The 22,548-nt window shown below is 42.9% G+C and overlaps 1 protein-coding gene across 1 annotated transcript in view; it reads left to right on the forward strand.

Annotated features, from left to right (window-relative positions):
• Nucleotides 1–18,245: 18,245 nt before the first annotated feature.
• ABCA13 (ATP binding cassette subfamily A member 13) overlaps nucleotides 18,246–22,548 on the forward strand; it is a gene marked incomplete at its 5' end in the record, with an annotated part of 336,636 nt that continues 332,333 nt past the window's right edge. Inside the window, 4 exon segments of the mRNA XM_082400416.1 lie at nucleotides 18,246–18,444; nucleotides 18,909–19,045; nucleotides 20,082–20,129; nucleotides 20,132–20,257. Coding sequence (XP_082256542.1) covers nucleotides 18,246–18,444; nucleotides 18,909–19,045; nucleotides 20,082–20,129; nucleotides 20,132–20,257 — 510 coding nt within the window.

Below are 22,548 nucleotides of genomic sequence, written 5' to 3' on the forward strand. Positions count from 1 at the left end.
CCCTCACCGCCCGCCAGCACCCGGGTCCCTTCTCTCCCTCCATCCTGGGCCAGAGAGAACTGGGGCCGGAACTGAGGACCGGGACAGCTGGAGAGCTGGTTCAGGTCTGAGAGACGGTGCGGCTGCGCTGGTGTGGCGTGCTCTGTGCACACGCGTGCGCACGTGCACACACAACACACATGGGCCCGCACAGAACACGCCCCCGTGCAAACACGCACACAAAACACACATGGGCCCACAGAGTACACGCCCCCGTGCAAACGTGCACACACAACACACGTTCCCACATACGCGCAGGCCCCGTGCACACGTGGGTGCGCAGACAGACATTCACTAAGTAGGAAAGGAACGGCACTCAGTTGCCTTGACCTCCCGGGGGAAGGAGAGCTTTGGCACAAATCCCACCCTCGGGGCCAGCCTGGGAGCCCCGCCGAGGGTGGGGCGCGTCTGTTCGTTTTAGGGTCTCCAGAGAGAATGGTTTAAAAAGAAAAGTTTTTAAAGGTAACGTATGGCTGTCCTAGAGTAGATATCAGTGAAATGTGCTCTGCGGAAATGCACCGATCCTGCGGCGAGGGCACCTCGGTCCCGGTGTGAGAGGGAGGGAGCAGACTGTGCCTCGGGAGGCTCCCCAGGTGCACGTGGCTCAGGAGAGGCCACGTGGCTCAGGAGAGGCGGGACCTGCAGCCTGAGGAGGCATCTCACATCCTGTCACGTGGCTCAGGAGAGGCGGGACCTGCGGCCTGAGCAGGGATCTCACGTCCTGTCGTGGGCGTTTAGAAGGGGCCTGTGTAGTTCCTTTCAGCCCCAGCCAGGAAGGACAGTGCTGAGGCCACAGGTGCTGGTGGCGTCTTACCCACCCTCTCGGGGCACGATGCACCTATGCACACATGTGGGTCTGGCTCTGTTGCGATCTGGGGCAGCTGCTCACCTGTGACATTAGAATAACGACGCCTTCTCCCTTGGTCATGAGGGTGTCAAGGATCCTCAGATGAGGGTCACCTGGCTCCGTGGTTGTCGGTTTCTCTCAGGCGACCGCGGTGGTGCTCCTCCCATCAGGCTCACACAGGCAGCGAGGGGATCCTGGGAGGCTCGCTGCCTCGGGGAGACCTCTGTCGCGATCGGTCCTGAGATGGTGGCTGGCCTGCCTTCCAAGGTTCTCCCTCCGTTGCTGTGGCTGCTGCTGGTCCATAGCAGTTGTAACAACTGCTCCTCTGCGGACCCCCTGATGCCATGGAGTGGAGCAGCCCCCCTCCCCCCAGGCCCCCCGAGCCCGGCTCTGGTCTAGGAGTCAGGGATGCGCAGATGTCAGTGAAGACGTTCATTGGCTGGCTGCCTGCCTGGGGCCCAAGGGCTTTCCAGCATCCCCAGGATCGGAGGTTATGTGACTCCCTTAAGCCATATGGTTAAAAAAGTCAGTACGGCAGTTCCTCCAAGAATTCTACATAGAATCACCACGTGATCCAGCAATTCCATGTCAGGGCACTTGCACAAAAGAATTGAAAGCCGGGACTTGAACAGATGTTTGTACACCTGTGTTCACAGCAGGCAAAAGGTGGAAATGGCCCAAATGTCCAGCAACAGATGACTGGATAAACAAAGTGTGTCCATCCATACAATGGGAATGATTCAGCCTTAAAAAGGGAGGAAACTGTCACGTGCTATAACACGGATGAACCTTGAGAATACTATGCTGAGTGGAATAAGCCCATCACAAAAGGACAACTACTGTAGGATTCTACTTACATAAGGTCCCTAGAGCGTCAAGTCCATAGAGACAGAAAGTAGGATGGTGGTTACTGGGTCTGGGGAGGGAGATGGGGAGTTAGTGTTTAATGGGGACAGAGTTTCAGTTTGGGAAGATGAGAAAGTTCTGGAACCCTCCCCCTAATGTGCTTCTCTGACAATCTCCAACACTGAGCGTGTGGATGGCCTACAGTTTGATTTGATTATGACAGTTAACTACCTGGAGTTATGTCAGATCCCACAGGTTGAAGGGCATGGTCTTGACTTGACAATACTGCTCTTGTTTTAGATGCCAGCTGCAAGCGGGGTCCCCAGGCTACCCACGCTTCAAACTGGGGGCTTCCTATAACCCTTTCAGGTTTGATAGTTTGTTAGAATGGCTCACAAAACTCTGGAAAGTGTTATACTTATGACTACCATTTTATCATAAAGGCTGTAAGTGAGAAGCAGAACAGGTAGGCCAGGTCCATGAGGGTCCCGGGTGCAGGCGCTCCTGTCCGCAGGGGTCAGTGTGAGCTTCCCTCTGTACATCCACATTTTCACCAACTGGAAGCTCCCTCAAGCCTGGCGTTCAGAGTGTTTAAACTGAGTTTTCAGTACCTAGACATGATCCAATAAACCATTGGCCACAGGATTGAACCCGATCCCCAGATCTGCTCCCCTCCCCTCCCCAGGGGTCAGATATGGTGAAAAGGGGTTGGTATTATTATTCAGTTGGCTGGGGACTGCCAAAACAAAATAACATAAACTAGGGGCTTAAACGATAGGAAGTCATTTCTCGCAGTTAGGGAGGCTGAAAGTCCAAGGTCAAAGTGCCAGCTGATTCAGGTCCCTGGTGAAGGCCCTCAACCCAGCCTGCAGATTGCTTCTGATAAGGACATTCATCTCATCATGGGGGCCCCACCCTCATGACCTCATTTAACCTTCATCACTTCCCAAAGGCCCCACCTCCAAACACCATCACATTGGGAGTTCGGGTTTCCAAACATGAATTTCAGGGGGACACAAACATTCAGTCCATAGCAGTTGTAACAAAAGACATTCCAAGGGTTTCTGAACCAGGATAAAGGCCATATATATATATTTATTATCTCACAACACCACCGAGGTTTTTTTCTTTTTTTTTTTTTAACATCTTTATTGGAGTATAATTGCTTTACAGTGTTGTGTTAGTTTCTGTTGTATAACAAAGAGAATCGGCTATATGTATACATATATCTCCATATCCCCTCCCTCTCGCATCTCTCTCCCATCCTCCCTATCCCACCCCTCTAGGTGGATCAGCACTGAGCTGATCTCCCTGTGCTATGCGGCTGCTTCCCACTAGCTATCTATTTTACATTTGGTAGTGTATATATGTCAATGCTACTCTGTCACTTCATCCCAGCTTACCCTTCCTCCTCCCCATGTCCTCAAGTCCACTCTACACATCTGTGTCTTTTTTTAAGAAAATTTTTGAATTTTATGTATTTTTTTATACAGCAGGTTCTTATTAGTTATCTATTTTATACATATTAGTGTATATATGTCAATCCCAATCTGCCAATTCATCACATCTGCATCTTTATTCCTGTCCTGCCCCTAGGTTCATCAGAACCATTTTTTTTTTTTTAGATTGCCTATATATGTGTTAGCATACGGTACTTGTTTTTCTCTTTCTGACTTACTTCACACTGTATGACAGACTCTAGGTCCACCCACCTCACTACAAATAACGCAATTTTGTTCCTTTTTATGGCTGAGTAATATTCCATTGTATATATGTGCCACATCTTCTTTATCCATTCATCTGTTGATGGACACTTAGGTTGCTTCCATGTCCTGGCTATTGTAAATAGAGCTGCAATGAACATTGTGGTACATGACTCTTTTTGAATTATGTTTTTCTCAGGGTATATGCCCAGTAGTGGGATTGCTGGGTCATATGGTAGTTCTATTTTTAGTTTATTGAGGAACCTCCATACTGTTCTCCATAGTGGCTGTATCAATTTACATTCCCACCAACAGTGCAAGAGGGTTCCCTTTTCTCCACACCCTCTCCAGCATTTATTGTTTGTAGATTTTTTGATGATGGCCATTCTGAAGGGTGTAAGGTGATACCTCACTGTGGTTTTGATTTGTATTTCTCTAATGAATAATGATGTTGAACATCCTTTCATGTGTTTGTTGGCAATCTGTATATCTTCTTTGGAGAAATGTCTATTTAGGTTTTCTGCCCATTTTTCTTTTTTGATATTGAGCTGCATGAGCTGCTTGTATATTTTGGCAATTAATCCTTTGTCAGTTGATTCATTTGCAGATATTTTCTCCCATTCTGAGGGTTGTCTTTTCGTCTTGTTTATGGTTTCCTTTGCTGTGCAAAAGCTTTTAAGTCTCATTAGGTCCCAGGTGTTTATTTTTGTTTTTATTTACATTTCTCTAGGAGGTGGGTCAAAAAGGATCTTGCTGTGATTTATGTCATAGAGTGTTCTGCCTATGTTTTCCTCTAAGAGTTTTATATGCCCCTTACATGTAGGTCTTTAATGCATTTTGAGTTTATTTTTGTGTATGGTGTTAGGGAGTGTTCTAATTTCATTCTTTTACATGTAGCTGTCCAGTGTTCCCAATACCACTTACTGAAGAGGCTGTCTTTTCTCCACTGTATATTCTTGCCTCCTTTGTCATAGATTAGTTGACCATAGGTGCATGGATTTATCTCTGGGCTTTCTATACTGTTCCATTGATCTATATTTCTGTTTTGGTGCCAGTACCATACTGTCTTGATTACTGTAGCTTTGTAGTATAGTATGAAGTCAGGGAGCCTGATTCCTCCAGCTCCATTTCTCGTTCTCAAGATTGCTTTGGCTATTCGAGGTCTTTTGTGTTTCCATACAAATGTGAAATTTTTTGTTCTAGTTCTGTGCAAAATGCCATTGGTAGTTTGATAGGGATTGCATTGATTCTGTGGATTGCTTTGGGTAGTATAGTCATTTTCAAATGTTGATTCTTCCAATCCAAGAACATGGTATATCTCTCCATCTGTTTGTATCGTCTTTAATTCCTTTCATCAGTGTCTTATAGTTTTCTGCATACAGGTCTTTTGTCTCCTTAGGTAGGTTTATTCCTAGGTATTTTATTCTTTTTGTTGCAATGGTAAATGGGAGTCTTTCCTTAATTTCTCTTTCAGATATTTCATCATTAGTGTATAGGTATGCAAGAGATTTCTGTGCATTAATTTTATATCCTGCTACTTTACCAAATTCATTGATTAGCTCTAGTAGTTTTCTGGTAGCATCTTTAGGGTTCTCTGTATATAGTATCATGTCATCTGCAAACAGTGATAGCTTTACTTCTTCTTTTCTGATTTGGATTCCTTTTACTTCTTTGTCTTCTCTGATTGCTGTGGCTAAAACTTCCAAAACTATGTTGAATAATAGTGGTGAGAGTGGGCAACCGTTTCCTGATCTTAGAGGAAATGGTTTCAGTTTTTCACCATTGAGGATGATGTTGGCTGTGGGTGTGTCATATATGGCCTTTATTATGTTGAGGTAGTTTCCCTCTGTGTCTACTTTCTGGAGAGTTTTTATCATAAATGGGTGTTGAATTCTGTCAAAAGCTTTTTCTGCATCTATTGAGGTTATCATATGGTTTTCATCCTTTGGTTTGTTAATATGGTGTATCACATTGATGGATTTGCATATATTGAAGAATCCTTGCATTCCTGGGATAAACCCCACTTGATCATGGTGTATGATCCTTTTAGTAAGCTGTTGGATTCTGTTTGCTAGTATTTTGTTGAGGATTTTTGCATCTATGTTCATCAGTGATATTGGCCTGTAGTTTTCTTTCTTTGTGACATCTTTGTCTGGTTTTGGTATCAGGGTGATGGTGGCCTCGTAGAATGAGTTTGGGAGTGTTCCTCCCTCTGCTATATTTTGGAAGAGTTTGAGAAGGTTAGCTCTTCTCTAAATGTTTGATAGAATTCACCTGTGAAGCCAACTGGTCCTGGGCTTTTGTTTGTTGGAAGATTTTTAATCACAGTTTCAATTTCAGTGCTTGTGATTGGTCTCTTCATATTTTCTATTTCTTCCTGGTTCAGTCTTTGAAGGTTGTGCTTTTCTAAGAATTTGTCCATTTCTTCCAGGTTGTCCATTTTGTTAGCCTATAGTTGCTTGTAGTAATCTCTCATGATCCTTTGTATTTCTGCAGTGTCAGTTGTTACTTCTTTTTCATTTCTAATTCTGTTGATTTGAGTCTTCTCCCTTTTTTTCTTGATGAGTCTGGCTAACGGTTTATCAATTTTGTTTATCTTCCCAAAGAACCAGCTTTTAGTTTTATTGACCTTTGTATTGTTTCCTTCATTTCTTTTTCATTTATTTCTGATCTGATCTTCATGATTTCTTTCCTTCTGCTAACTTCGGGTATTTTTTGTTCTTCTTTCTATAATTGCTTTAGGTGTAATGTTAGGTTGTTTATTTGAGATTTTTCTTGTTTCTTGAGGTAGGATTGTATTGCTATAAACTTCCTGCTTAGAACTGCTTTTGCTGCATCCCATAGGTTTTGGGTTGTTGTGTTTTCATTGTCGTTTGTTTCTAGGTAGTTTTTGATTTCCTCTTTGATTTCTCCAGTGATCTCTTGGTTATCTAGTAGTGTATTGTTTAGCTTCCATGTGTTTGTACTTTTTAAAGGTTTTTTTCCCCTGTAATTGATATCTAGTCTCATAGCGTTGTAGTCGGAAAAGATACTTGATATGATTTCAATTTTCTTAAATTTACTGAGGCTTGAAATATGACCCAAGATATGATCTATCCTGGAGAATGTTCCTTGAGCACTTGAGAAAAAAGTGTATTCAGTTTTGGATGGAATGTCCTATAAATATCAATTAAGTCCATCTTGTCAAATATGTAATTTAAAGCTTGTGCTTCCTTATTTATTTTCATTTTGGATGAACTGTCCATTGGTGAAAGTGGGGTGTTAAAGTCCCCTACTATTATTGTGTTACTGTCAGTTTCCCCTTTTATGGCTGTAAGCATTTGCCTTATGTATTGAGGTGCTCCTATGTTGGGTGCATAAATATTTGCAATTGTTATATCTTCTTCTTGGATTGATCCCTTGATCACTATGTAGCATCCTTCTTTGTTTCTTGTAATAGTCTTTATTTCAAAGTCTATTTTGTCTGAGATGAGAATTGCTACTCCAGCTTTCTTTTGATTTCCATTTACATGGAATATCTTTTTCCAACACCTCACTTTCAGTCCCTAGGTCTGCAGTGAGTCTCTTGTAGACAACATATATATAGGTCTTGTTTTTGTATCCATTCAGCCAGTCTATGTCTTTTGGTTGGAGCATTTAATCCATTTCAATTTAAGGTAATTATCGATATGTATGTTCCTATTACCATTTTCTTAATTGTTTTGGGTTTATTATTGTAGGTCTTTTCCTTCTCTTGTGTTTCCTGTCTAGAGAAGTTCCTTTAGCATTTGTTGTAAAGCTGGTTTGGTGGTGCTGAATTCTCTTAGCTTTTGCTTGTCTGTAAAGCTTTAAATTTCTCCATCAAATCTGAATGAGATCCTTGCTGGGTAGAGTAATCTTGGTTGTAGGTTTTTCTCTTTCATCACTTTAAATACGTCCTGCCACTTCCTTCTGGCTTTCAGAGTTTCTGCTGAAAGATCAGCTGTTAACTTTATGGGGATTCCCTTGTAAGTTATTTGTTGCTTTTCCCTTGCTGCTTTTAATATTTTTTTCTTTGTATTGCATTTTTGATAGTTTGATTAATATGTGTCTTGGCATGTTTCTCCTTGGATTTATCCTGTATTGGATTCTCTGCACTTCCTGGCCTTGATTGACTATTTACTTTCCCATCCTAGGGAAGTTTTCAACTATAATCTCTTCAAATATTTTCTCAGACCCTTTCTTTTTCTCTTCTTCTTCTGGCACCCTTATAATTCGAATGTTTTTGTGTTTAATGTCGTCCCACAGGTCTCTGAGACTGTCCTCAATTCTTTTCATTCTTTTCTCTTTATTCTGCTCTGATGCAGTTTTTTCCACTATTTCATTTTCCAGGTCACATCCACTCCTCTGCCTCAGTTATTTTGCTATTGATTTCTTCTAGAAAATTTTAAATTTCATTTATTTTGTTGTTCATCATAGTTTGTTTGCTCTTTAGTTCTTCTAGGTCCTTGTTAAACATTTCTTCTATTTTTTTCCATTCTTTTTTCCAAGATTTTGGATCATCTTTACTATCATTATTCTGAATTCTTTTTCAGGTAGACTGCTTATTTCCTCTTCATTTGTTTGGTATGGTGGGTTTTTACCTTATTGCTTCATCTGCTGCATATTTCTCTGTCTTCTCATTTTGTTTAACTTACTGTGTTTGGGGTTTCCTTTTTGCAGCCTGCAGGTTCATAGTTCCCATTGTGTTTGGTGTCTGCCCCCATTGGGTAAAGTTGGTTCAGTGGCTTGTGTAGGCTTCCTGGTGGAGGGGACTGGTGCCTGTGTTCTGGTGGATGAGGCTGGATCTTGTCTTTCTGGTGGGCAGGACCATGTCTTGTGGTGTGTTCTGGAGTGTCTGTGAACTTAGTATGACTTCCAGCATACTCTCTGCTAGTGTGTGGGGTTGTGTTCTTGTCTTGCTAGTTGTTTGGCATGGTGCATCCAGCACTGGAGCTTGCTGGCCATTGGGTAGAGCTGGGTCTTAGTGTTGAGACACAGATCCCTGGGAGAGCTCTCACCAATTGATATTATATGGGGCCGGGAGGTCTCTGGTGGTCCAATGTCCTGGACTCAGCTCTCCCACTTTGGAGGCTCAGGCCTGACACCTGGCCGGAGCACCATGACCCTGCCAGCCACATGGCTCAGAAGAAAAGGAAGAAAAAACAAGAAAAGAAATAAAATAAAATTTAAAAAAATAAAAAATAATAGGGCCCTGAACCAAGATGGCGGAGTAGAAGGACGTGCTCTCACTCCCTCTGGTGAGAACACCAGAATCACAACTAGCTGCTGGACAATGATTAACAGGAAGACACTGGAACTCACCAAAAAGTACCCCACATCCAAAGACAAAGGCGAAGCCCCAGTGAGACGGTAGGAGGGGGGCAATAACAGTAAAATCAAATCCCGTAACTGCTGGGTGGCTGAATCACAGGCTGGAGAACACTTACACCACAGAAGTCCACTCACTGGAGTGAAGGTTCTGAGTCCCACGTCAGGCTTCCCAACCTGGGGATCCAGCAATGGTAGGAGGAATTCCTAGAGAATCAGACTTTGAAGGCTAGTGGGATTTGATTGCAGGACTTCGACAGGGCTGGAGGAAACAGAGACTCCACGCTTGGAGGGCACACACAAAGTAGTGTGCACATTGGGACCCAGGGGAAGGAGCAGTGACCCCAAGGGAGACTGAAACAGACATACCTGCTAGTGTTGGAGGGTTTCCTGCAGAGGCGGGGGGTGGCTGTGTGTCACTGTGAGGACAAGGACACTGGCAGCAGAAGTTCTGGGAAGTACTCCTTGGCGTGAGCCCTTCCAGAGTCTGCCATTAGCCCCACCAAAGAGCCCAGGTAGGCTCCAGTGTTGGATTGCCTCAGGCCAAACAACCAACAGGGAGGGAACCCAGCCCAACCCAACAGCAGTCAAGCAGATTAAAGTTTTACTGAGCTCTGCCCACCAGAGCAACAGTCAGCTCTACCCACCACCAGTACCTCCTATCAGTAAACTTGCACAAGCCTCTTAGATAGCCTCATCCACCAGAGAGCACACAACAGAAGCAAGAACTACAATCCTGCAGCCTGTGGAACAAAAACCACATTCACAGAAAGACAGACAAGATAAAAAGGCAGAGGGCTATGTACCAGATGAAGGAACAAGATAAAACCCCAGAAAAACAACTAAATGAAGTGGAGATAGGCAACTGTCTAGAAAAAGAATTCAGAATAATGATAGTGAAGATGATCCAGGACCTCAGAAAAAGAATGGAGGCAAAGATCAAGAAGATGAAAGAAATGTTTAACAAAGACCTAGAAGAATTAAAGAACAAACAAACAGAGATGAACTATACAATAACTGAAATGAAAACTACACTAGAAGGAATCAATAGCAGAATAAGTGAGGCAGAAGAACGGATAAGTGACCTGGAAGACAGAATGGTGGAATTCACTGCTGTGGAACAGAATAAAGACAAAAGAATGAAAAGAAATGAAGACAGCCTAAGAGACCTCTGGGACGACATTAAACGCAACAACATTTGGATTATAGGGGTCCCAGAAGGAGAAGAGAGAGAGAAAGGACCAGAGAAAATATTTGAAGAGATTATAGTCGAAAACTTCCCTAACATGGGAAAGGAAATAACCACCCAAGCCCAGGAAAAACAGCGAGTCCCATACAGGATAAACCCAAGGAGAAACATGCCGAGACACATAGTAATCAAATTGGCAAAAATTAAAGACAAAGAAAAATGATTGAAAGAAGCAAGGGAAAAATGACAAATAACATACAAGGGAACTCCCATAAGGTTAACAGCTGATTTCTCAGCAGAAACTCTACAAGCCAGAAGAGAGTGGCATGATATACTTAAAGTGATGAAAGGGAAGAACCTACAACCAAGATTACTCTACCCAGCAAGGATCTCATTCAGATTTGATGGAGAAATCAAAAGCTTTACAGACTAGCAAAAGCTAAGAGAATTCAGCACCACCAAACCAGCTCTACAACAAATGCTAAAGGAACTTCTCCAAGTGGGAAACACAAGAGAAGAAAAGGACATACAAAAACAAACCCAAAACAATTAAGAAAATGGTCATAGGAACATACATATCGATAATTACCTTAAATGTGAATGGATTAAATGCTCCAACCAAAAGACACAGGCTTGCTGAATGGATACAAAAACAAGACCCATATATATATGCTGTCTACAAGAGACCCACTTCAGACCTAGGGACACATACAGACTGAAAGTGAGGGGATGGAAAAGATATTCCATGCAAATGGAAATCAAAAGAAAGCTGGAGTAGCAATACTCATATTAGATAAAATAGACTTTAAAATAAAGAGTGTTACAAGAGACAAGGAAGTACACTACATAATGATGAAGGAATCAATCCAAGAAGAAGATATAACAATTATAAATATATATGCACCCAACATAGGAGCACCTCAATATGTAAGGCAACTGCTAACAGTTATAAAAGAGGAAATCGACAGTGACACAGTAATAGTGGGGGACTTTAACACCTCACTTACAGCAATGGATAGATCATCCAAAACGAAAATAAATAAGGAAACAGAAGCTTTAAATGACACAATAGACCAGATAGATTTAACTGATATTTGTAGGACATTCCATCCCCAAACAGCAGATTACAGTTTCTTCTCAAGTGCGCACGGAACATTCTCCAGGATAGATCACATCTTGGGTCACAAATCAAGCCTCAGTAAATTTAAGAAAATTGAAATCATATCAGCATCTTTTCTGACCACAATGCTATGAGATTAGAAATGAATTACAGGGGAAAAAACGTAAACAACACAAACGCATGGAGGCTAAACAATACGTTACTAAATAACCAAGAGATCACTGAAGAAATCAAAGAGGAAATCAAACAATACCTAGAGACAAATGACAAGGAAAACACGACAATCCAAAACCTATGGGATGCAGCAAAAGCAGTTATAAGAGGGAAGTTTATACCTATACAAGCCGACCTCATGAAACAAGAAAAATCTCAACTAAACAATCTAACCTTACTCCTAATGGAACTAGAGAAAGAAGAACATAAAAAACCAAAGTTAGCAGAAGGAAAGAAATCATAAAGATCAGAGCAGAAATAAATGAAATAGCACCAAGGAAAACAATAGCAAAGATCAATAAAACTAAAAGCTGGTTCTTTGAGAAGATAAACAAAATTGAACAACCATCAGCCAGACTCATCAAGAAAAAGAGGGAGAGGACTCAAATCAATAAAATTAGAAATAAAAAGGGAGAAGTTACAACAGACACTGCAGAAATACACAACATCCTAAGAGACTACTACAAGCAACTCTATGCCAATAAAATGGACAATCTGGAAGAAATGGACAAATTCTTAGAAAGGTATAATCTTCCAAGACTGAACCAGGAAGAAATAGAAAATATGAACAAACCAATCACAAGTAATGAAATTGAAACTGTGATTAAAAATCTTCCAACAAACAAAAGTCCAGGACCAGGTGGCTTCACAGGTGAATTCTATCAAACATTTAGAGAAGAGCTAACACCCATCCTTCTCAAACTCTTCCAAAAGATTGCAGAGGAAGAAACACTCCCAAACTCATTTTATGAGGCCACCATCACCCTGATACAAAAACCAGACAAAGATAGTACAAAGAAAGAAAATTACAGACCAATATCACTGATGAACATAGATGCAAAATCCTCAACAAAATAGTAGCAAACAGAATCGAACAGCACATTAAAAGGATCATACACCATGATCAAGTGGGATTTATCCCAAGGATGCAAGGATTCTTCAATATACGCAAATCAATCAATGTGATACACCATATTAACAAAGTGAAGAATGAAAACCATATGATCATCTCAATAGATGCAGAAAAAGCTGTTGACAAAATTCAACACCCTTTTATGATAAGAACTCTCCAGAAAGTGGGCATAGAGGGAACCTACCTCAACGTAATAAAGGCGATATACAACAAGCCCACAGCAAACATCATTCTCAATGGTGAAAAACTGAAAGCACTTCCTCTAATATCAGGAACAAGACAAGGATGTCCACTCTCACCCTTATTATTCAACATAGTTTTGGAAGTCCTAGCCACAGCAATCAGAGAAGAAAAAGAAATAAAAGGAATACAAATTGGAAAAGAAGAAGTAAAACTGTCACTGTTTGCAGATGACATGATACTATACATAGAGAATCCTAAAGATGCCACCAGAAAAGTACTAGAGCTAATCAATGAATTTGGTAAAGTTGCAGGATACAAAATTAATGCACAGAAATCTCTTGCATTCCTATACACTAATGATGAAAAATCTGAAAGGGAAATTAAGGAAACACTCCCATTTACCACTGCAACAAAAAGAATAAAATACCTAGGAATAAACCTACCTAGGGAGACAAAAGACCTGTATGCAGAAAACTATAAGACACTGATGAAAGAAATTAAAGATGATACCAACAGATGGAGAGATATGCCATGTTCTTGGATTGGAAGAATCAATATTGTGAAAATGACTATACTACCCAAAGCAGTCTACAGATTCAATGAAATCCCTTTGAAATTACCAATGACACTTTTTGCGGAACTAGAACAAAAAATCTTAAAATTTGTATGGAGACGCAAAAGACCCCGAATAACCAAAGCAGTCTTGAGGGAAAAAAATGGAGCTGGAGGAATCCAACTCCTTGAATTTAGACTATACTACAAAGCTACAGTAATCATGACAATATGGTACTGGCACAAAAACAGAAACATAGATCTATGGAACAAGATAGAAAGCCCAGAGATAAAGCCACGCACCTATGGTCATCTAATCTATGACAAAGGAGCCAAGGATATACAATGGAGAAAAGACAGCCTCTTCAACAAGTGATGCTGGGAAAACTGGACAGCTACATGTAAAAGAATGAAATTAGAACGCTCCCTAACACCATACACAAAAATAAACTCAAAATGGATTTGAGACCTAAATGTAAGACTGGACACTATAAAACTCTTAGAGGAAAACATAGGAAGAACACTCTTTGACATAAATCACAGCAAGATCTTTTTTGATCCACCTTCTAGAGTAATGGAAATAAAAACAAAAATAAACAAATGGGACCTAATGAAACTTCAAAGCTTTTGCACAGCAAAGAAAACCATAAACAAGACGAAAAGACAACCCTCAGAATAGGAGAAAATATTTGCAAACGAATCAACGGACAAAGGATTAATCTCCAAAAGATATAAATAGCTCATGCAGCTCAATATCAAAAAAAAAAAAAAAAAACCAATCCAAAAACGGGCAGAAGACCTAAATAGACATTTCTCCAAAGAAGACATACAGATGGCCAAGAAGCACATGAAAAGCTGCTCAACATCATTAATTATTAGAGAAATGCAAATCAAAACTACTATGAGCTATCCCCTCACACCACTTAGAATGGGCATCAACAGAAAATCTACAAATAACAAATGCTGGAGAGGGTGTGGAGAAAAGGGAACCCTCGTGAACTGTTGGTGGGAATGTAAATTGATACAGCCACTATGGAGAACAATATGGAGGTTCCTTAAAAAACTAAAAATAGAATTACCATATGATTCAGCAATCCCACTACTGGGCATATACACAGAGAAAACCATAATTCAAGAAGACACATGCACCCCAATGTTCATTGCAGCACTATTTACAATAGCCAGGTCAGGGAAGCAACCTAAATGCCCATCGACAGACGAATGGATAAAGAAAATGTGGTACATATATACAATGGAATATTACTCAGCCATAAAAAGGAACGAAATTGGGTCATTTGTTGAGACGTGGATGGATCTAGAGACTGTCATACAGAGTGAAGTAAGTCAGTAAGAGAAAAGCAAATATTGTATATTAACGCATATATGTGGAACCTAGAAAAATGGTACAGATGAACCGGTTTGCATGGCAGAAGTTGAGACACTGATGTAGAGAACAAACATATGGACACCAAGGGGGGAAAGCGGCGGGGTGGTGGGGTGGTGGTGTGATGAATTGGGAGATTGGGATTGACATGTATACACTGATGTGTATGAAGTGGATGACTAATAGGAACCTGCTGTATAAAAAAATAATTAATATTAAAAAAAAAAAAAAGAAATAGGCAAAGCCAATCTTTGTTGTTAGCGTTTAAGATCGTAGTTACCTATGAAGGACTTGTGAATGAAAGTGGGAAAGAGGAGGTGTTTTAGAGTGCTGGTAGTAACATAGTGAGTTCAATTTGTATAAAACTGTCAAGCTGTTCACTCAAGTTTGTGCACCTTTTGCTTGTATGTTGTGTGTCAATAAAAAGTTCACACACACACACAAAATAATAATAATAATAAAATTAAAAATAATAAAATTAAAAAAATAAATAAATGGAAGAGAGCAACCAAACCAATAAACAAATCCACCGATGATAACAAGCACTAAAATCTAAACCCAGATAAACATAAAATTCAGAAACAAATCAGTCACAGACAACAAACCCCAAGTCTACAGTTGCTCCCAAAGTCCACCACCTCAATTTTGGGAATATTCATTGTCTATTCAGGTATTCCACAGATGCAGAGTACGTCAAGTTGACTGTGGGGATTTAATCCACTGTTCCTGAGGCTGCACAGAAAAATTTCCCTTTCTTTTGTTTGTTCACACAGCTCCTGGGGTTCAGTTTTGGTTTTGGTCCCACCTCTGCATGTAGGTCACCCTTAGGCATCTGTTCCTCACTCAGACAGGAGGGTGTTAAGGCAGCAGCTGATTAGGGCTCTCTTGCTCTCTCAGGTCGGGGAGAGGGAGGGGTACGGTAGTCATAATTGGAATGCGGTGTGAGCCTGCGGTGGCAGAGGCCAACATGACATTGCAACAGCCTGAGGTGCACCGTGTGTTCTCCCAGGGAAGCTGTTGCTGGATCACAGGTCCCTGGCTGTGGCGGGCTGCACAGGCTCCTGGGAGGGGAGGTGTGGACAGTGACCTGTGCTCGCACACAGGCTTCTTGGTGGCGGCAGCAGCAGCCTTAGCGTCTCATGCCCGTCTCTGGGGTCCGAGGTGATAGCCGCGGCTCGCGCCCGTCTCTGGAGCTCCTTTAGGTGGTGCTCTGAATACCCTCTCCTTGCACACCCTGAAACAATGGTCTCTTGCCTCTTCGGCAGCTCCAGCCTTTCCCGGACTCCCTCCCGGCTAGCTGTGGCACACTAGCCCCTTCAGGCTGTGTTCACGCCACCAACCCCAATCCTCTCCCTGGGATCCGACCTCCGAACCCCGAGCCTCAGCTCCCAGCCCCCGCCCCTCCCGGCGCGTGAGCAGACAAGCCTCTCAGGCTGGTGAGTGCTGGTCGGCACTGATCCTCTGTGCGGGAATCTCTCCGCTTTGCCCTCCGCACCTCTGTGGCTGCTCTCTCCTCCGTGGCTCCGAAGCTTCCCCCCTCTGCCACCCGCAGTCCCCGCCCGCGAAGGGGCTCCTAGTGTGTGGAGACCTTTCCTCCTTCACAGCTCCCTCCCACTGCTGCAGGTCCCGTCCCTATTCTTTTTTCTCTGTTTTTTCTTTTTTCTTTTGCCCTACCCAGGTACGTGGGGAGTTTCTTGCCTTTTGGGAGGTCTGAGGTCTTCTGCCAGCGTTCAGTAGGTGTTCTGTAGGAGTTGTTCCACATGTAGATGTATTTCTGATGTATTTGTGGGGAGGAAGGTGATCTCCATGTCTTATTCCTCCATCTTGAAGGTCCCCTCACCACCTAGGTTTATAGTGTCACTAAACCTAAGTATCCTTAAGGCAGTGGCCTGTAGGTTTTTGGTCACATATTCCTGAACATAATTTTGAAAATCTGTGTACCTCCTGGTAAAATTTTATGTTTACACCTAACTTTTAGCATAAGTTTAGTAGAGGCAAAGGATGTAATTTCTGGGATAATTATTGTACCTTTGCTTTAAATGTATTCCATCAAGCCTCAGAGCTGAAAATTTAGCTCATTCATTTTTCAGATGTGTCATATACTCTGAATGACAGAACTCATCCTTATTTCAAATCAGTCATAATAGACTTTCTGTCATAAAAAAAAATTGATTCTTTTCCAATCTATTCACATTTCTATTTGAATAGAAACTGATTTCAAATTCTATTGACATACATGTATTAATATTCACGGGCAGCTCTGAATACTCTGAGATAGATGGAGGTCTAGCCAAGCATGGGTAGATGAACAGGGCGCCAGGCCTTCCAGCCCTTCCAGCCCTTGTAGCCTGGAAGAAATAAAGTACATACTCAATGCCTTACTATTTTTCACACAGACTCTCCTGGCTCAGCTTCTGGATTCTCCCACGAGCTGTTAAACATTCTCACTTTGTCCCTAGATTTGGCCCCAGAAGTTCTGACACCAAAGGGCAATGCACCATTGCAACAGTGTGATGGCTGGGTCTACAGTTTTTCTTTGGTTGAGCATGAGTGTGTCCTCATGTAACCCAGTTTGATGACCACAGTTCTGAGGGCACGGGACACATTGTATGTCATTAGTTCTTAGTGGATTGCTGTGGCTCCCTGGTTCTGGGGGGTGGAGTAGCCTTGTGACCCTGCTTTCATTCTGCAGTTCCCAATCCTTCCCTACAGAGAGGCTTCTGTTATCTGCAGGGAAAGGAGCTCCTGCTCAAATGGTGGGCCCACTCTGCCGAAGCACAGGTAATGGGGCCAGGTATGAACAGCCCACCTGAGATGGGCTCAGGCCTGCTCTGTGGCTGCAGGTGGGACAGGTCACGATGGCTTTTAGAGCAAGAAGATGCACCTTTCCAGCTCTGCTGCTTTGCTGTCTGCAGGCATCCTAGTTATAACCTCCTCTCTAAGGTGTATTTCCTTACCTGTAAAATGGGACCACAGGGTGGCCCATGTTTACTGTAGTTTTCAGAAGTGAATGGGATGATGTATCGGAAGATGTTTTGAAAACTGTAAAGCATTAAAGAAATGCTAGCTATTATTTTTACAAGCCCTCCGAGAGTGAGTTGGATAAACCACTGGCCTCCTCAGTCCTGTAATTTTCCCACCTGTTAAGTGATAGAGAAATTTCATGCTGTGTTTTCCCTCCCCCTCCCCCTCCCTCCTCCCTTGTATTGGACCATAATGTGTCTTTTTTTCTTCAAGTGGAAATAAGATTTATTCATTTCATGTACAAGGAATCAAGAGTTTGATCCAATAAGAAGGCAGTTACAATAAATCAAAAGCCACTGAGGATGTAGCAGTTTGAGTTTTTGAACTTGATTTGATTTCTCTAAAAGTGTAAATCCCACTCGTATAGCTTCGACAAATTGTGCCAAGTCAACAAGCATTTCAGAAAAGTGTAACATAAATCTTTAAGAAAGCAAAAGAAGATGAAGATGTGGCCTTTGTCTTTTAACAATAGAAAATCAAAAGGGAAGAAAAAATGTACACATACCCAGATTAATTTCCACATTGAAGTGATAACAGATACTAGGAGATGTTTTAATACTAAATATCACCTTTTTCAGCTCTTAAATAATTGCTATAGTAATTCACAACCACAAAAAGGGAGGGGAGAGAAGCTGCTGGAAATTGCTTTTTAAAGAAATGTGTTCTCTTAGGTCGTATTAATAGAAGTATTGGGACTAGACGAGAAAGGACATACTAGGTAGATTCTTACAGGTTCAGTCTTGGCAAGGGAACTACAGTTTAGCTCACATGGACTTTTAAACATCTAGATATATTGCATAAAAATCCAGGTTTTCAGCTTGTCTTGAACAATCAGAGCGCCACGTCCGCATGTAAAAGCAGTGGGCGGGAGCTGGGCAGTGATGCTCAGTGGTGACCACTGGGGATGCTGCAGGATCCATCCGGGTTGGAGGCCTGGGGCCCCACGGGGGGCGGGGGCACAGGGGGTGTCCTAGGGGGTCGCATCCGTGCGGACCCCACCTCCGCACACCCACAGGAGCGCGAGGGCACAAGGAACCCCAGGAATGAGGGCCTCCCACCTGTCTGCATGACATTTAAGCCCACACCCTTAAAAAATTGTAGGAGTGAGTAAGTTTAGGTCTGTAAAATGTCTCAAAAATGAATTGTATTGTTTAAGGACTGCTGAAAACTCTAAGAATATTCAGTCCGGCAACATTTTGCAAAACTGGAGGGATTTTTCTCATTTTCTAGAATAATGAAAAGCCAAAAGAATTCACTTTGCATCTAAATAATGGACCTGAGGTAAAAATGCTGGCTCTCTACTCTAGAGCCAGAATATGGACTGGAACACTAAAAAAGCCCTCGGGTTGCTGAGCAGTGGAGGAAAGGAGGACATTTGTCCTTAAGCGACTGGTGTAGAGTCCGCGCTAATGCCGCGCGGGGAGGGCTTGGTTTCTCTTCAAACAGGGTCTGTTATTTGGTTATCAGCTTTCCAGGTCATGGTGTCAGGAAGCCACCTGGAGACTCCAGCGAGGTGTGGAATCTGCTGTGAGCTGGAGGAGAGCCCCAGGGCTTATTCTCATCACAGTTGCCCTGAAGCTCGTCGCTGCCTATGACCTGGCCGTCTGCGAAGACCGTCACTCCTGCGACCCTAAGCGATGCCGAGCACGCCGGGTGTCTGAGCCCCGGGCTGGTGGGGAGGTCGTGCCAGAGGCTGGGGTGAGGGTAGGTCACCGCCGCTTCCTTAGTGAGGGCACTCAGGTCCCAGGGCATCAGTTTCCCTGAGGTTTCATGAAATGAGAAAAATGTCGCTGCCCTTTCTGAGTCCAAGGAGATAGCTGAGGAACAGGGGTTTGCAGACTGCTAACCAACTTCTCTGGAGGTGTATCTCCTTCCTCTGCATGCTCCTTCCTTAGAGATACTGGAGTACACTGTAATTATTCCAGTCTCCCCTCCACAACCAGTGTTTGGGATCTCTCAGGAACAGTTTGCCAAGTGAGCAGAGCAAGGAATTGCCTGGCTTCAGCTACAGGACCCTTCTTCATGCCACACGAAATGACTTTGAAATAACCACAATCTGGATGGCCTGCTCAGTGATCGCTCTGGTCCTCCAAGAACTTATTTATCATACAGCAGCGAGAACTTTGTTCTGGGGGAGGGCGTACTGTGGGGGAAGGAAACGATTCCCTGATGCTTTTGGCCTTAAGACTGAGTCACCTTGAATCACGTGGTGCTCAGGTGTGTTCCCTTCAAGAAGCATGCCTGCCCTGCAGGTGAGCTCAGATCCACTTAAACAGGAAAGAACTGAAGCCATTGGCCCCAAACCATGATTCTAGCTGGGTGGTCCTGAACACGCAACACAAACAGCACTTGAGAACTTGTTCAAAATGCAAATCCTCAGGCACCAGATGGACTGAATTAGAAAATCTGTGGGTGGGACACACAACCTATGGCTTAACAGCCTTTCTGATACAAACTCATGTCTGAGAGCAATGTACAAAACCAAGGAGAACCCAGTTAGTTTGCTAATGAAGAGATTCTGACCATCTCACTTGGGGTGCTGTCACCTCCAGGTAACCACCCCACCCTCTGTTGCTTATAACTCACATTGCAAGTTGTCCAGGTGGAGATGGGTGGGGATCAGGGTCATTTATTGGAGAGGGTCTCAAATCCACTTTTCTGTGGGTCTCCCTCCTCTCTGCCCTCCTTTGTGGGTTGGCTCCACCTTCATGCAGTAGTGAGATGACTATGGCGTTTACAGGTGTCACATCCAAAGTCAAGACCATCCCACCTGGAGTCCTCTTCTCAAGAGCCAGGAAAACTGTCAATGAAACTGCAGTAGAGCACCCATCCCCAAATGAAACCAGTGGTGTTTTGGAGGCTCCGAGGAGCTCCAATTCCTTACGTCTCAGCACAGAAAGAATTCAGCGAGAGGCAAAGTGATAGATAAGAAGTGATTTATTAGAATAGGACACTTGTGAGGCTTACAAGGGGGTAGGTGAGACAGTGCCACACCTGAGAACTTAGTGGCCTACAGTTTTATAATCAAAGGAAAAGTGGGGAGGAGGAAAAGACCACCTTCTTCCTCATTCTTGAGTAGAGGTCAAACTTTCGTCATCAGCTTCTCCTCCAGGTTGGGCACGGGAGATTTTTTTGTCCCTACATGGTCAAGACAGGACTGTCATGGCGCAATGGAAAAATTATTTCAGGTTTCAGTACGATGAGGGTCTTTCACTTTGAAATGTCACCTTTCCATAAATTATTGTTTTTCATGTGTGCAGAGAGCATGTCCTAGGGGTCATTAACTTATTGAGATCACTGGGCAGGATGTGGGTCCCATGCTACCATTGTTTTATTGCTTTGGGGCATGTCTCATGCTTCTGTTGCATGGTTTTGTTGCTACACAAGCCTGCTTGGTTTTGTGGTTAAGCAAACCTGCTCTCTTGAGTAACCATTAACTTACAGGGGTCTCCCATACTTTTTTCTTTACTTATGATCCCTTAGTGGGATTAACTATTTAATCACCTACTTTGTCCCTATCACAAATGTCTCACTGGTGGGCAAAGAGTCATGTGAGACCCCTGTACCAGTTCTGTGGGAGGAGGATGAGACTGAACATACAGGTCAACTGAGTTTTGTTTCTGAATCTGGGGACTGCGTTCTTTGCTTTGAGTCTCATGTAGCAGCTTTGGCCACCAGAACAGGATAAGACTGGTGCTCTGCCAGCTGGTCGTTTTTGTTTTGTTTTACATACAATGTAATGAACTTTTCTTTTAAAAAATTGGAGTATAATTGCTTTACACTCTTGTGTTAGTTTCTGCTGTACAGTGAAGTGAATCAGTTATATGTATATCTATATCCCCTCCCTCTTGGACCTCCCTCCTACCCCCACTCCCATCCCACCCACCTAGGTCATCACAGCGCACCAAGCTGAGCTCCCTGTGCTGTACAGAAGGTTCCCACTAGCTATCTATTTTACATATGGTAGTGTATTTATGTCAAACTTAATCTCCCAATTCGTCCCACCCTCTCCTTCCCCGCCATGTCCACGTGTCCAGTTAAGGAAACAATCCCATTTACCATCACAACAAGAAGAATAAAATACCTAGGAATAAACTCACCTAGGCAGGCCACCTAAGCAGGCAAAAGACCTGTACTCAGAAAACTATAAAACACTGATGAAAGAAATCAAAGATGACATAAACAGATGGAGAAATATACCATGTTCTTGGATTGGAAGAATCAATAATGTGAAAATGACTATACTACCCAAAGCAATCTACAGATTCAATGCAATCCCTATCAAACTACCAATGGCATTCCTCACAGAAGTAACGAACTTTTAAAATATGCAGTACTATGACTTTTTAAAAACATTTTGTTTTGCAGCAAGTGTAGATACATAGGAAGTTGCAAAGGCAGTGCAGAGAAACCACACCTAACATTCACACTGGTTCCTCCAATGGCTATGTCTCACATAACTGTGGTGTAATACCAAAATCAGAAAACTGACGCTGGCACGTGTGTGTATGGTTCTGTGCTATTGTATCACACATGTAGATTCATGGAACCACAACTGATGCACAGAACTGTTCCGTTCCCTCCTGCTACCTTCTGTAATCAGACCCAAGCCCTGCCCCCACCACTAAGATGTTTTCCATCTTTATAACTCTGTCATCTTGAGAATGTTATATAAATGGAATCATACAGTATGTGACTTTTGAGGTGGACATTCTTCACGTGATTCATCCAGGTTGTTGCCTGTATCAACAGTTCATTCCTTCTCATCGCTGAGTAGTCTTACAGGGTGTGGATGAATGACAATGTTTAACCACTCACTTATTGAAGGACATTTTGGTTTCCAGTTTTGTGCCATCATGAGTACAGCTGCTATGAACATTCACATGCAGAATTTTGTGTGAACATTATGTTTTCATTTCTTCAGGATAAACGCTGAAGAGTATAATCCAGGGTCCAGTCTGGGTCCTGGGCAGTGTCTACTTTGAGTTCTGTTTTCAAGCCCTTTGCTATGTTGACATTCTGTCTGCTCCAGGTGTGCACAGCTCAGGGGGATCCCAAGGACTCATATACAGAGCTAAGGAATCTCCTTCTCTGCCCCATCTGATCTATGATGTTGCCCACCCAGAGGTTCCTGCAGTCACCTTCTCCTGGGGTGCCTGGGCTGGGACGCAGGGGCCTTAGGCTTCTTGTGCTGCTGCCGCCCCTCC

This window comes from Balaenoptera borealis (assembly GCF_965194805.1).
Source record: "Balaenoptera borealis genome assembly, chromosome: 7".
Classification (NCBI taxonomy): Eukaryota; Metazoa; Chordata; class Mammalia; order Artiodactyla; family Balaenopteridae; genus Balaenoptera; species Balaenoptera borealis.